Consider the following 12,806-nt stretch of genomic DNA (forward strand, 5'->3'; position numbering starts at 1 on the left):
ATAAAACTAAACTAAACTATAATTTTCTTATCATAATTATAATATTTTAAACAAAAATAACATTCTTTAAGTAGCTGCTGGCATGAAGACTGTCATCAAAACAAAGCTCCAAAGATTTATATTCCAAAGGAATATTTTATTACCTTTTCGAAATAATCCATTAAACCGATGCGATTTGAGGAGCGTGTACTAATATTTTCAGTTCCATTCGCTTGCGCGTTCTCTCAAGGACACGCCCACAATAGAAGGATATCATGAATATTCGCGTAAGCGCCACCCAGTGGAACAGAATATTTCAGGAACCGAATATATTGTAACACCGGAGATGGTGCGTGCTGTGATTGGACCGTGCTGGAGCCTGGCGTGTCTGTGACAGCGTGTACACCACTAGCAGTTGTAATACATTTTCTTAGCTGTTTTACCTGACTGATTACAGGCATTTTAGATAAATAAGCAGCCCCATCAGTAAGGCTCAAGTTTCCTTGATCAACACCAAACTTCACATTTTCCTGTTTTCTCATTTTATATATCATGTAGAATTATCATTGAAGTCACACAAGTAAATGCACATTTTTTTTTAAAGCTTTAAGAAAGCAACATCAAAATCTTTCCACACCTGTCTGGGAAACGTTCTCCACTAGTCTTCATTCACGTATTTTTTTCCTTGTAAAAAAATCATGCAGACAATCAATTAAATCTTAAAATTAGAAAAAAGAATGTAATTTTACATTATTTTATATTACTTTTTGTTTTTAAAGATTTGTAATGATGATTTTATGTCTTTATATTTATTATTTCAGCATAAAAATATTTTAGTAAAGTGAAGTGAATTTGGTGTTGTTCACAAACACACTGACACAGGCACTGAGGGTTTGAAGATTGAGTTTAATATTGAGGAATGAAACAGTTTTCAATAGTTCCTCTGTACAGTATGGCAGATCATTGTGTGTCTGCTATTGGAAGACGTTCTATTTTCTGGATGTTGTCACCAAATGGGATCAGAGGTTCACTGGCGGTTTTAGGGTGCTGGACTCCATACACAATCAATTCCCCTCCATCACAGGGGAGAGCTTGATATATCATCGCATGAACGCACTTATCCACTCCAACGTACACCTGAGAGAGAGAGAGAGAGAGAGAGAGAGAGAGAGAGAAAGAAAGAGACTGAAAAATATCCTTTAATTCACAATTAGCATTCCAAAATCATCATCATTACATTAATCTTACAAAGTCTTTTAATTATTAAAAGATAAAACCATCTCTCCATCATCATCAACAACACAAAGAACATTTGCAACAGACCACTTTTCAATAAAGACCTGCAGATTATTAATCAACTTATAATAAGCAAATTCAATTTTAAGACGCGCCGCTAATAGTCCTAAAAATACATCATACACCTCTTTTGAGCCTTTATTCTGAATCATATTTTTCCTTGAAAGCCATATAGAAAGTTTAGCCACTCCAAAAACATAATTCATCAAAACGTGTATTTGTTTTTTCTTTACAGAATACTTTGGTCCAAAAACAAACAAAGGAAAAGAAAAACATTCTCCCCAACTCAAGCACCACTGTTATAATACATTAAATAACACTCCTAACCTACAACATCCACAAAATAAATGCACCAAAGTTTCATTTTGGGTACAAAATGGACATTCCACCCCTTGACTAGGATCTAAATGGGCTACATGTTTATTAGTGGCTATAGCCCCATGTATTATTCTCCATTGAAGATCTCCTGTCCTTTTATCTATTGGTAATTTATACAAAGATCTCAATAATATTTCACAGACTGATCTTGTCCAAAGAAATCAAACCACCTTAATGGTTTAGCTTCTTCCAAAGACGTCATATGAAGTACCTTTACACACAGAATATAAATCTGTTTCTTACCAAGTTCTTCAAAGGAACCCAACTGTACATTTGAGAAAGATAGAAAACTGTTCTCTACACCAAGAGTGGCTTCTACTGATAGAGAAACATCAAGAAATGGGAAAACATATTCACACCCATCCTCCCAATGACTAATCACATCACAATCACTAGCAAAATCCTTCAGTGACTTTGGCAATGATTCGCAGACCTCCACCACTATTTTTCAATAGTCATTTCAATCAATCTTTCAGATCTTACATTGGCTAATTTCCCCAATTCAACCAGAGATGAGTGCATGGCTTTAAAGAGATGGCCTATCTTTGTGCATCCTGCCTCTCTCAGTGCTGAATGTAAACTTGCAGACTTTAATGACTTCACACAAATAAAGTCATTATAAAAAAGCGGCTCTTCAAAGAGCCACATGCCAGGTAAGGCATTTTCATCTCTTGATACCTTCAAAATCTGCCATGCTTGCACAACTGAATCATAAAAAGATGTCAAACCTCCAAAATCCACTTCTTCAGTTTTTAACAGAAAAAGTTGTTTACTGTAACCAAGCCTTCCTGCCTTCTGTAGAAGCAATTCTGCAGTGTCATGCTATCTCAACCCATTGCCATATAAAAATCTTTGTACAGTTTTCAACCTAAAAGTCGCAACGTGAAGATAAATCAACAAGTCCCTGGCCCCCCTCAAAAAGAGGAAGATAAAGGACTGCAGCTCTCACCCAATGACAACCTGACCAAAAAAAAGCATTTTCTTCTGTAGACTTTGAATCAAAGCCTTTGGTGGATTTAAAACCATAAATTTGTGCCAAAGCATGGAAGCAACCAAATTATTGATTACTAAAACACGTCCTCTATATGACATCTGGGGCAGCAACCATTTCCATTTGGACATTTTTGCACACACCTTCTCCATTATTCCTTCCCAGTTTTTCAAAAAAAAATACCCAAAATTTTTAGTCCATTATTTCCCCATTTCAAGCCTCCAGGTAAACAAGGCGTCTTTTCCTCTTCCCACTTTCCCACTTGTAAAGCCTCACTCTTATCCCAATTAACCTTTGAAGAGGAGGCCTTCTCATAACACTTCAAAGCCTTTACAATTGTACATACATCGTCATCATTTTTAATAAATACATTAATATCATCAGCATATGGTGATACAACTAAAGGGGAGTCAAATTTACTGCCTGGTCAGTTAAAACCATTCATGTGGTTTCTTAAAAAAACATAAAAGGGGTTCAATAACCAGTGAATACAACTGTCCGGAAATAGGACAACCTTGCCTTATTCCTCTTTCTACTGGTATTGGTCGACTAAGCCCCTTCCCCACTTTAACCAAACATGAAGCTCTGTTATAAAGGAGACCTACCCAGGCTATAAACTTCTCTTCAAAACCAAAAGCTCTTAAGACTGAAAACAAAAACCTATGATCGACTCTGTCAAAGGCTTTCTCTTGATCCAGGGATAAAATTCCAACATTCTGATCATAGACTTTACACACATCTAGAATATCTCTTATTAAAAACAGATTATCCATTATGGTCCGATCTGGAATACAATAGGTCTGATCCATATGCACAAGTAAACCAATATAAGGCTTCAGCCTATTAGACAGAGCTCTAGAAAGCACTTTATATTCAGTACATAAAAGCGCAACAGGTCTCCAATTCTTGAGTTGAGTTAAATCTCCTTTTTTTAGGAATTAATGTTAAAACAGCTCTTCTACAGGAAGTTGGAAGTAGATTTTCTTTAAAAGAGCTCACCAGGACCTCATGTACATCATGTCCTATAATGCTCCAGAAATGTTTATAAAAGTCTATATTCAATCTTTCTTATGTCCTCCTCAACCTCCTTTATGGCCTGTTTTAACATAGCAGAAGAGAAATAAATTTGAGCCTTTCCAACCTCCCACCACTTAAAGACTCAAAAGAACATTTTTTTATTTCCACTTTTCCCAAAGAATTTTAAAATTTCCACAAAAAATTCCATCTTGGAGCAATTTATTGTTAAAATGCCATTGAGATCTACTAACATCTTGTTTCAAAAAAATATTCACAATAATAAGGTGATGATCAGAAAAACCAACTGGTCTAATTGCACTATCAGTTAACTTCGATCTAAGTCCCTGTGACAAATAGAACCTATCTAGTCTAGCAGCACTTACTCTTCCATCTAAAATTTTGACCCATGTATATTGCTTTTCATTAGGAAATTTAATTCTCCATGCATCTATCAAATCAAACTGAATCAATAAACTTTTTAAATTTTTACTAGACTGTAAGTGTGGCTCCTCACTAAGCCTATCCATATTAAAATCAACGGTACAATTTCAATCTCCACCTAGAATAAGATAGTCAAAATTGTTCACTTCAAGAGCTTCCTTTATGTTATTGAAGAAAAATATTCTTTCAGTCCCAATATTAGGGGCATAGATATTAATAAAACAATAAATTGAACCCTCTATTTTAACTTTAATCATTTGACTTCGACCTTTAACTAAATCACAGGAACTTAAAACATTAACTTTTAAGTTACTAGAGAACAATATTGCTGCCCCACCACTAACATTGCTTCCATGATTTAGAAAGAGTTGACCACCCCAAGATAAACCCCAGTCAACCACATCTTTTATCGTACTATGAACTTCTTGTAAAAAGATTACATCAAGTCTATTAATTTTAACTATCTCCTTAACCATTTCTCTCTTCTGTCTATCCCTCCCACCATTTATGTTTAAAGAGCCCACCCTTAAACTCCCCATAGAAAAAAAAGAAAAAGAAGAACAGACAGAGAAAAAGTAGATACAAGAAGTGCAACAAGATCAAGGCTGACATCACTTATTTTTCGCTATAGCTTTTTTGCATTTCCTAGTTTTATTTGACTTTGATATCTTTTTCAATGCAGTGACATGTTTCCTCAAACGATACCGCTTCCGTTCATCTAGCAAATCAAAACTGACCATTTTTTGCAATACTGCCACTGACCTGATAAATTTCTCTGTATCAGCAAAATAATCATCAACCTTAACAGACTGTCCAAATGTTTCATGTAGGAAATGATTAATTTCCTCCAACGAATACAAATCCTTCAACCTATTTGGCCCATCAAATCCTTCACCATCTGACTCATCCTGTTCCATCTCTTCAATATCACTTTCAACTTGATTCCAGTTACAACTCACATAGCAATCGCATCAATCAGTTGCGTTCTGTTCAATAGACACACTTTCACCTGTGGTTTCAATTGCACAAGTCACAGCAGTCAGTGTACCAGAAAATTATACAAAACTCTAGCTCTCCATCCACATCCACTCACTCACACCAACGGTAAACGGAAACCGGTAACCCGAAAGAGAGAGAGAGAGAGAGAGAGAGAGAGAGAGAGAGACTTTGACTTTTAATGCACTTTATTAAAACATTCTAAAAAAACAACCACGTCATTCTACCTCACACAACACATTGCAAAACATTCAAGAGAAAAAAGAATAAATAAAATAAAATAAATAAATAAATAAATAGCAAGATAATATAACCACCTTACATCACCAATTAAACATTATTTCTCCGTCCTCACAAAGCGACAGTAAAGCACCATTTACACACCATTTAAACTCAAACTCAATTAAATTATTTGTCATTTGAAAAAAACTGTGCTCCACTCTTATTCTAGATTCCACCAAAGCGGAAAATAGCAGAGAAACATTTATATTTCGCCCTTCAGCAGCCAGTCTACAAGACTTTCATATGGCTAATTTGGCTTGTCCAATTATAAAATTCTAGCAACGTAAATAATGGAACCAATCTAGAACACTCAGAAAAAACATGAAATACAGATTCTGGTAAAGAGCAGAAAATACACAATGGTAAAACATTCAAGTTAAATTTAGCAACATGAGAATTAGTGGGCAGTGCACAATGTAATAACCTCCACTGTAAGTCTCCAGATCGTTTGGATAGAGGACCCTTGTAAAAAAGCCTCCAAGAAGGTGAACAAGCATTAGGAACTGTTAAAAATTCCCTCCATTTTGTATCCCCTCTGCCCTTAATATGCTCCAAATGATCCACTTTAACACATAACTGATATAAATCTCTTTTTCCGACCACCTGAAAATCAAGCTCTTGTAGTCTATTAAATGTCAGCAGCTTTCCTTCATGATCATCTTCCAAACCAACCTTGGGAGACACACATAACTTGGGAAACAAAACTCCAGAAGGACCTCCAGACAGAAAACAGTTAACAAACATGAGGAGTGTGGAGGGAAAAGATGTCTTCAACCCCCCAATGAGCCTCTCTATCGTCCTGACTGATCTAATACCCGCCCGATTACCAATATCTCTCATTGATCTCCATCTTTTAGACGAGACAGATATCAATCAAGTCTGACACTTTTGTCAATCCTTTTTTCAAAAAATGTTTTACAATTGTATTAGAAGTACAGATATTCTCACCTAAAAAGGAGTTATAAAACAATGGTTCTTCAAGACCAAAATGATTATTTTCACTTCTAAACAATTTAATACCTGTCCAGGAGTTTAACACAGAAGTATAAAATTTTACATCAGCCAAAAACTTCTCATCATAAGAAGACATTAAAAACAATTGCCTAACCCACCAAAAGTTCTGAGCAACGCCAGACCAAAAAAAAACCCATGGCCTAAAATCCACAGGGTAAAGTAGGTTTTGAACAGTCTTTAACCTCATAGCCTTAACCTTCGCTGCCAAATTAATCAACCCTTGGCCCCCTTCACTGACTGGCAAATACAAAATTGCAGAGGGAAGCCAATAAAACCCATCCCAAAAAAACTCAACAAAAGTCTTCTGCAGACGTTGCAACAATTCTTTTGGTGGGTCTAACACATTTAAGCGATGCCACATCATGGAAGCTGCCAAGTTGTTAATAATGAGCACTCTTCCCCTATATGACAAACGAGGCAGTAAACCATCTCCATTTTTGTAAACGCCCAGAAACTTTTTCAAAAATACCATCCCATTTTTTTTGTATATATTGATCAGTCCCAAGGAAAATTCCAAGCACTTGAAACCCCTCTAAACTCCAGGAACAATTCTGAGGATGAGATGGAGGGCCTCCATTCTCCCATTCACCCAGTAAAAAGGATGCACACTTTTGCCAGTTAATTCGAGATGAGGAGGCTTTTTGATAAACCTCTAAAGATTCTCTCAAATTCATTACATCCTGAACAGATCTGATAAAAACAGTGACATCATCAGCATAGGCACTAAGCCTAATAGTTTTCAGGTCTGAGGTGAATGGACACACTGTTGAAATGCCACACAGCTTGTTTCTCAGTGCAGTCAAAAGTGGCTCAATTGCAATAGCATACAGGATTCCTGATAGATCACAACCCTGCCTTATGCCTCTGCTTACTCTGAAAGGTCTTGTAAGAGTACCATTAATTTTCAACATGGTGTATATATCAGAATACAACAGTTTAATATAAGCAATAATAGATAGCCCAAAACCAAAAGCCTCAAGGTACTTAACAAGGAAACTGTGATCGACCCGATCAAAGGCTTTCTCCTGGTCTAATGAAACAAAACCAATATCAAAATGCTGTACTCTGGAAAAAGAAATCTCGAATCAAAAAAAAAAAAGATTATCAAAAATCGTCCTTCCTGGAATGCAGTATGACTGATCCGGATGAATCACTGAAGAAATGTAGAGTTTATCTCTATTAGTTAAGGACTTCGAAGGTATCTTGTAATCCACTCAGAGTAAAGAGACCGGACGCCAGCATCTAATGTCTTCAAGATCACCCTTTTTAGGTAATAGTGTGACCACAGCTCTTCGTAGACTCAGTGGAAGTGTCCCTCTTTTAAAACTCTCCATGAAAACAGAAAACAAATCCATTCCAATAACTGACCAAAATTGTTTATAAAATTCTGCTTTAAGTCCATCCAATCCCGGAGCTTTGCCAGAAGACAGTTCTTTAACAGCAACAGATAGTTCATCGAAAGTCAATAGTTTATCAAGATTAGATTTCTCCCCTTCCGAAAGCTGAGATAAATCCTGAAAGAGAAGTTCAGCCATTTCCTCATCACAAGGTTCAGTACTATAAAGATCCTCATAAAAAGAAATAATCCCATGACCGTCAGTAACTTTCCTCCCCTCTGGAAGTTGTCACAGTCACATGGACTTTCAGTTTGTTTGTTTGCATTGTCACGTGTTCCTTTATTCTGTTTCCCGCCACATTCAGTCACCATGGACACTCATTGGACCACACCCCCTTGTTATCCTGTTTAGCTTGTTTGTGTCAGTGTATTTAAGTTCCTGTCTGTGGTCAGTTGTTTGTCGGGTCTCGTTTGTGTCTTGGATGTGTTTGGTGTATGCTCTACTCTGGATTCTGTGTTTCTCCCTGTGGATTATCTAGTAAAGACTTATTATACGTTACTCTTCCTCGTCGTGTGTTTGATATACCAGTATCCGTAACAGAAGACCCGACCAATACAGTTGCGGCGTTATTTTGTCGTCAGTGTTTTGTTTTTTCTGTGTCAGTGTTTTTCCGTGTTTCATTTTCTTTTGTATTCCCGTCACCATGTACTCACCTGCATTTCTGTTGCTCTGCCTTGAGCAGAAGGACCGCTCCCTCGAGGCACATTTGAAGGATATTTTGCTCCTAGCACCATCTACCCATTACCCGGACAGCAGCCTTTGCAACTTCTTGTATGCCGGCCTCAACAACCCCACCAAAGCGCTGCTGTCCGGGGAGGGGCCTCGAGGGAGCTTCATGGAATACGTCAAGTGGGTCCTGGTGTCCTGTGATTCGCCGCTCACAGTTAACATCATCGATGACACCAGCCCCACCAGCTACCCAGTGCCCAGCCAACAACATCCCGACTGCGAAGATCGACAGCCCGAGCCCACCGCAGGCAACGAGAGCCACTCCGCCGCGACGTACACGCCAGCGCACACAAGAGCGACCGAGCTGAACATCGCCATGGAGCCTGAGCAACGCGTGCCTGACCAGGTGTGTGAGTCGGCTGCCTCAACTATTGCTGAGGACCATTGTCTTAGTGGAGTTCGACGGGATGGAAGCGAGCCCCGCCCAACCCCCCACCACTGAGAGTGAGTGTTCGGCCACCGCACTGGAGAGAATTTTTTTTGATGTTGAAGAGGTTGTCTTGTTTTCCCCTCTGTTATCTCCTGAATCTGTCTATGTTCCTGTCTCCCCGCTGGTCCCATCCAGCCCTGAACTGTCCGTCTCCCCGCTGGTCCCATCCAGCCCTGAACTGTCCGTCTCCCCGCTGGTCCCATCCAGCCCTGTATTCCCTCCCAACCTCCCTCATCCACTACCTCTCCAGCACACCTTGGGCTCTGTTTTTTGTTTTGGACCTTCCTCTGCTCCACAGTTTTTGCCCCAGTCCCCAGCCATTCCTGTCGTCCCTTCATTGATGCCTCCCATCAGTCCCTCTGCACCTCCTCTCAGTGGTGAGGCTACAACTCGGGCCCTCTGGGAGTCATCTCAACACGGCTGTGAGAAGCCCTTGGCTCCGCCCTCTGCCTCTGCACGCTCCAGTCCTCCTCGATCCGGCGTCCCAACTCCTGCGCCTACGCTCCTTCCTCCCTCGATGCCGGCAGAGATCGTCGGACTTTCAGCCTTGCAGGACTCCCTCAGTACGTCGGCTCCACCTGGGCATCGCTACACCTACGTCACGGACTTACGGGCCGGTCGTTACACTCCGGCCCTCCACCCCTTCGTCTTCGGCCAGCTCATCCCTCCCTCAGGCTCCACCTCCGCCCTCGGTCGCTCCTGCTCGCCTTCAGCCCTCCGGATCTCTACCATCATCTCAGGGGATCGTCACTACGGCTACGCCGTGGCCGCCTAGATCTTCGGGGTCCCTCCACTACATCGGCTCTCTGGCTTTGCGGTGGGCTTCATCATCAGTGTCGCCATCACCTCCGGTCGTCCCCATGGCGGCTCCAATGATCTTCGCTCCATGGCTCCTCCCTCCGGCGCCGCTGCCATGGGACGCAGTCTTAGCTGTGGCCTGGGTCAGCTCACGACATCTGCCTCTGCTCAAGGCTCCACCCTGGATCACTCCACCACCATCTCCACCATGGACTTTTGCTTTTTACCTCCTCCCGGTCGGCCGTCCACCTCCAGAACCCCCTCCAGCCCTCCCCTTTGTTACTTTACGACGCGAGGACGCGCCTTTCCGGGAGGGGGCGTAATGTCACAGTCACATGGACTTTCAGTTTGTTTGTTTGCATTGTCACGTGTTCCTTTGTTCTGTTTCCCGCCACATTCAGTCACCATGGACACTCATTGGACCACGCCCCCTTGTTATCCTGTTTAGCTTGTTTGTGTCAGTGTATTTAAGTTCCTGTCTGTGGTCAGTTGTTTGTCGGATCTCGTTTGTGTCTTGGACGTGTTTGGTGTATGCTCTACTCTGGATTCTGTGTTTCTCCCTGTGGATTATCTAGTAAAGACTTATTATACGTTACTCTTCCTCGTTGTGTGTTTGATATACCAGCATCCGTAACAGAAGTCTCAAACAGCTTAAAATCTTATCCACAGTCTTCTTCTCCAGATTAAAAAAGAAAGAAGTAGGAGCATCCATGCTATTGAAGAAAGAGAATCTTGCACGAATCAGCGTCTCCTGGGCTCTTTCCTCCAGTAGATTCCGCAAAAGAAAAATTATTGCGTTTCAAGGACTCTGTGGTATCGACAACGTCCCCTTCGATATCAAGAAGTAGTATTTCCTGTTCAAGCTGCGCCATCTTTTCCAAAAAACTTTTATTGTAAGCAGAATAACTCTGGCAAAACAATTTAATTTGAGATTTGCCTATGTCCCACCACTGGCTCAAGGACTTATACTGTGTTTTTTTTTTCTCTCTCTCCAGATCTCCCAGAAATGAGTGAAAGAGTGCACACAATTTTGATCTAATAATAATCTCTTATTAAACTACCAAAAGAAATTCTTGAACGTGCTTCTCTGCAGTAGTGACAACAATAGATAGAAGATGGTGATCAGACAAAGCAGTAGGACATATACAGCTATTATAGAAAATATTTCTTTTACTTTTTGGTATATAAATTCAGTCTAACCTAGCCCCAGACACCATATTGGAGTTTATTTTCAACCAGGTATATTGTCTGACCTGAGGAAAAGATTCTCTCCAAACATCTGCAAGATTGTGGTAAAAAATTAAAGACCGAAGCACATCTGTGGATTGACTGTGGGGCTCTTCATGATTTCTGTCCAAAGTATGACTTAAAGTACAATTAAAATCTCCAGCCAAAACAATAATCCTTTCATGGGGAACATCACTTAAAGCAGCTTTAAGTTTTTCAAAAAAAATAACACGTTCTGACCCAATATTGGGTGCATACACATTGACAAAAGAAAACTTAATACCCAGAACAGTTATGTCAACCGGAAATCAATTCAAAAACACTGCTTGCTTTCTATATTCAGGTGTAAGCAGAATAGCCACCCCTGCACTAACATTAGAGCCATGACTCAATATTGCCTGACCCTTCCATTCAGTCAACCACTGTATCTGATTGTTCTCATCGGTATGCGTTTCCTGTAGAAAAACAACACCTGTACTCTTCATCACAATATAATCAAACAGACTAGCCCTTTTCATAGCATCACGACACCCATTAATGTTCAATGAACTAAGTCTCAAAGGTGCCATGAAAATAAGTATAAAATAAACACACAATAAAACTAACCTACCAGAGTTATTAGGTAACCAAGCCGTATTCATTTTTTACCTTGTAAATTCAGAGAACTTCTAACATTACTAAGAAGTTTCTTAAGGCGGTATAACGTTTGGGTTTGTCAAGCACATCAAAGGAAGCTTTTCTCATAGCCATGGAACCAGACAACAGAAACAGTTTTAAATCTGGAAAATATGTCTCAATTTTTGGTTTACGAAGTCCTTTTGTAGTATCAAGAAAATGATTGATCTGCTGAACAGAATACATTTTAGTCTTGCCTCCAATTACAAGCTCCGAATCCATCGCGTCATTGTCCATTATCTCGGTGTCCTCATTATCTCTGTTGCCAGAGTCATCCATTAAATCCACAGATTCTTGAGATAAAAGGTCATCTTGACTCTGTTTAAACGAGTTACCAATAGATGCATCGTTCTCAATTTTATCAGACTGCATTTGATTTCCTTCAATCAAATCAGTTTCAATCACAGACTGTAAACACACCTGTCTCGGGCTCATCTCTGCCTGCGATACAGTAGGGATGTGACTCGGGCCGGCTGCCTCCTCAACAGCCCCCGCCAGGCCGCCTCCAGAGGCCTCCAGCACCGGTCTCCCTTCGGTAGTGATGGGACATTTGAACCGAGACTTCGGAGCTTGTGTCGAGCATAAATGGGCGTGCCAGATGAAGCGTCGATTCGAGGCTTGTGTTGGGAATGTAGAAATCACGTGACCGATGACAAACGAGGCCTCGGTTTGTGTGGAATACGTCATCGGTTCGGTTTGAGTGTCACTTTCAGATAAAGGGGGTTCGAAACACACGCCACCTTGTGGCCGTTTCAGGAGTAGTAGAACCAGAAGTAGTAGTAGAGTGTCGGAGAGTCAGAGTTAAAGAGCTGTGTCATTGTTGTTATTGTATTATTAGAGCTATATTATTACATTATATTAGGTTATATTAGGTTTGTATGGTATAATTTATGAATAATTAATTATCTGTGTGTGTGTGTGTGTGTGTGTCTGAGCCAGTTTGTCTCTGCACAAGTAAAGTCAGACAGAGAAGATACATATTTATTTTATACCCAGGCAATGCACAAATGTCTGTTCAGGTCATAGGCTCAGGATTAATTTTGTCTGCTATTTCTTTGCACAGTAGCTAGGTGTCACTAGTGAGCAATGCTGAATGAAGCTTCGGTAATGAACTTTTGGTGAAGCAATGGGTTGCAAAGCCTCAGTGCTTCATGAG

The 12,806-nt window shown here is 40.2% G+C and overlaps 1 protein-coding gene across 1 annotated transcript in view; it reads right to left on the minus strand.

The window, feature by feature from the left end:
* Positions 1–865: 865 nt before the first annotated feature.
* LOC125266335 (cystatin-B-like) overlaps positions 866–12,806 on the minus strand; it is a 39,547-nt gene continuing 27,606 nt past the window's right edge. The window contains exon 4 of the mRNA XM_048186886.1: positions 866–1,116. Within this exon, the coding sequence (XP_048042843.1) occupies positions 940–1,116 (177 nt within the window). The 3' untranslated portion in view covers positions 866–939. The remainder of the gene's footprint in view (positions 1,117–12,806) is intronic.

Source organism: Megalobrama amblycephala, linkage group LG4, assembly GCF_018812025.1.
Source record: "Megalobrama amblycephala isolate DHTTF-2021 linkage group LG4, ASM1881202v1, whole genome shotgun sequence".
NCBI classification, from domain to species: Eukaryota; Metazoa; Chordata; class Actinopteri; order Cypriniformes; family Xenocyprididae; genus Megalobrama; species Megalobrama amblycephala.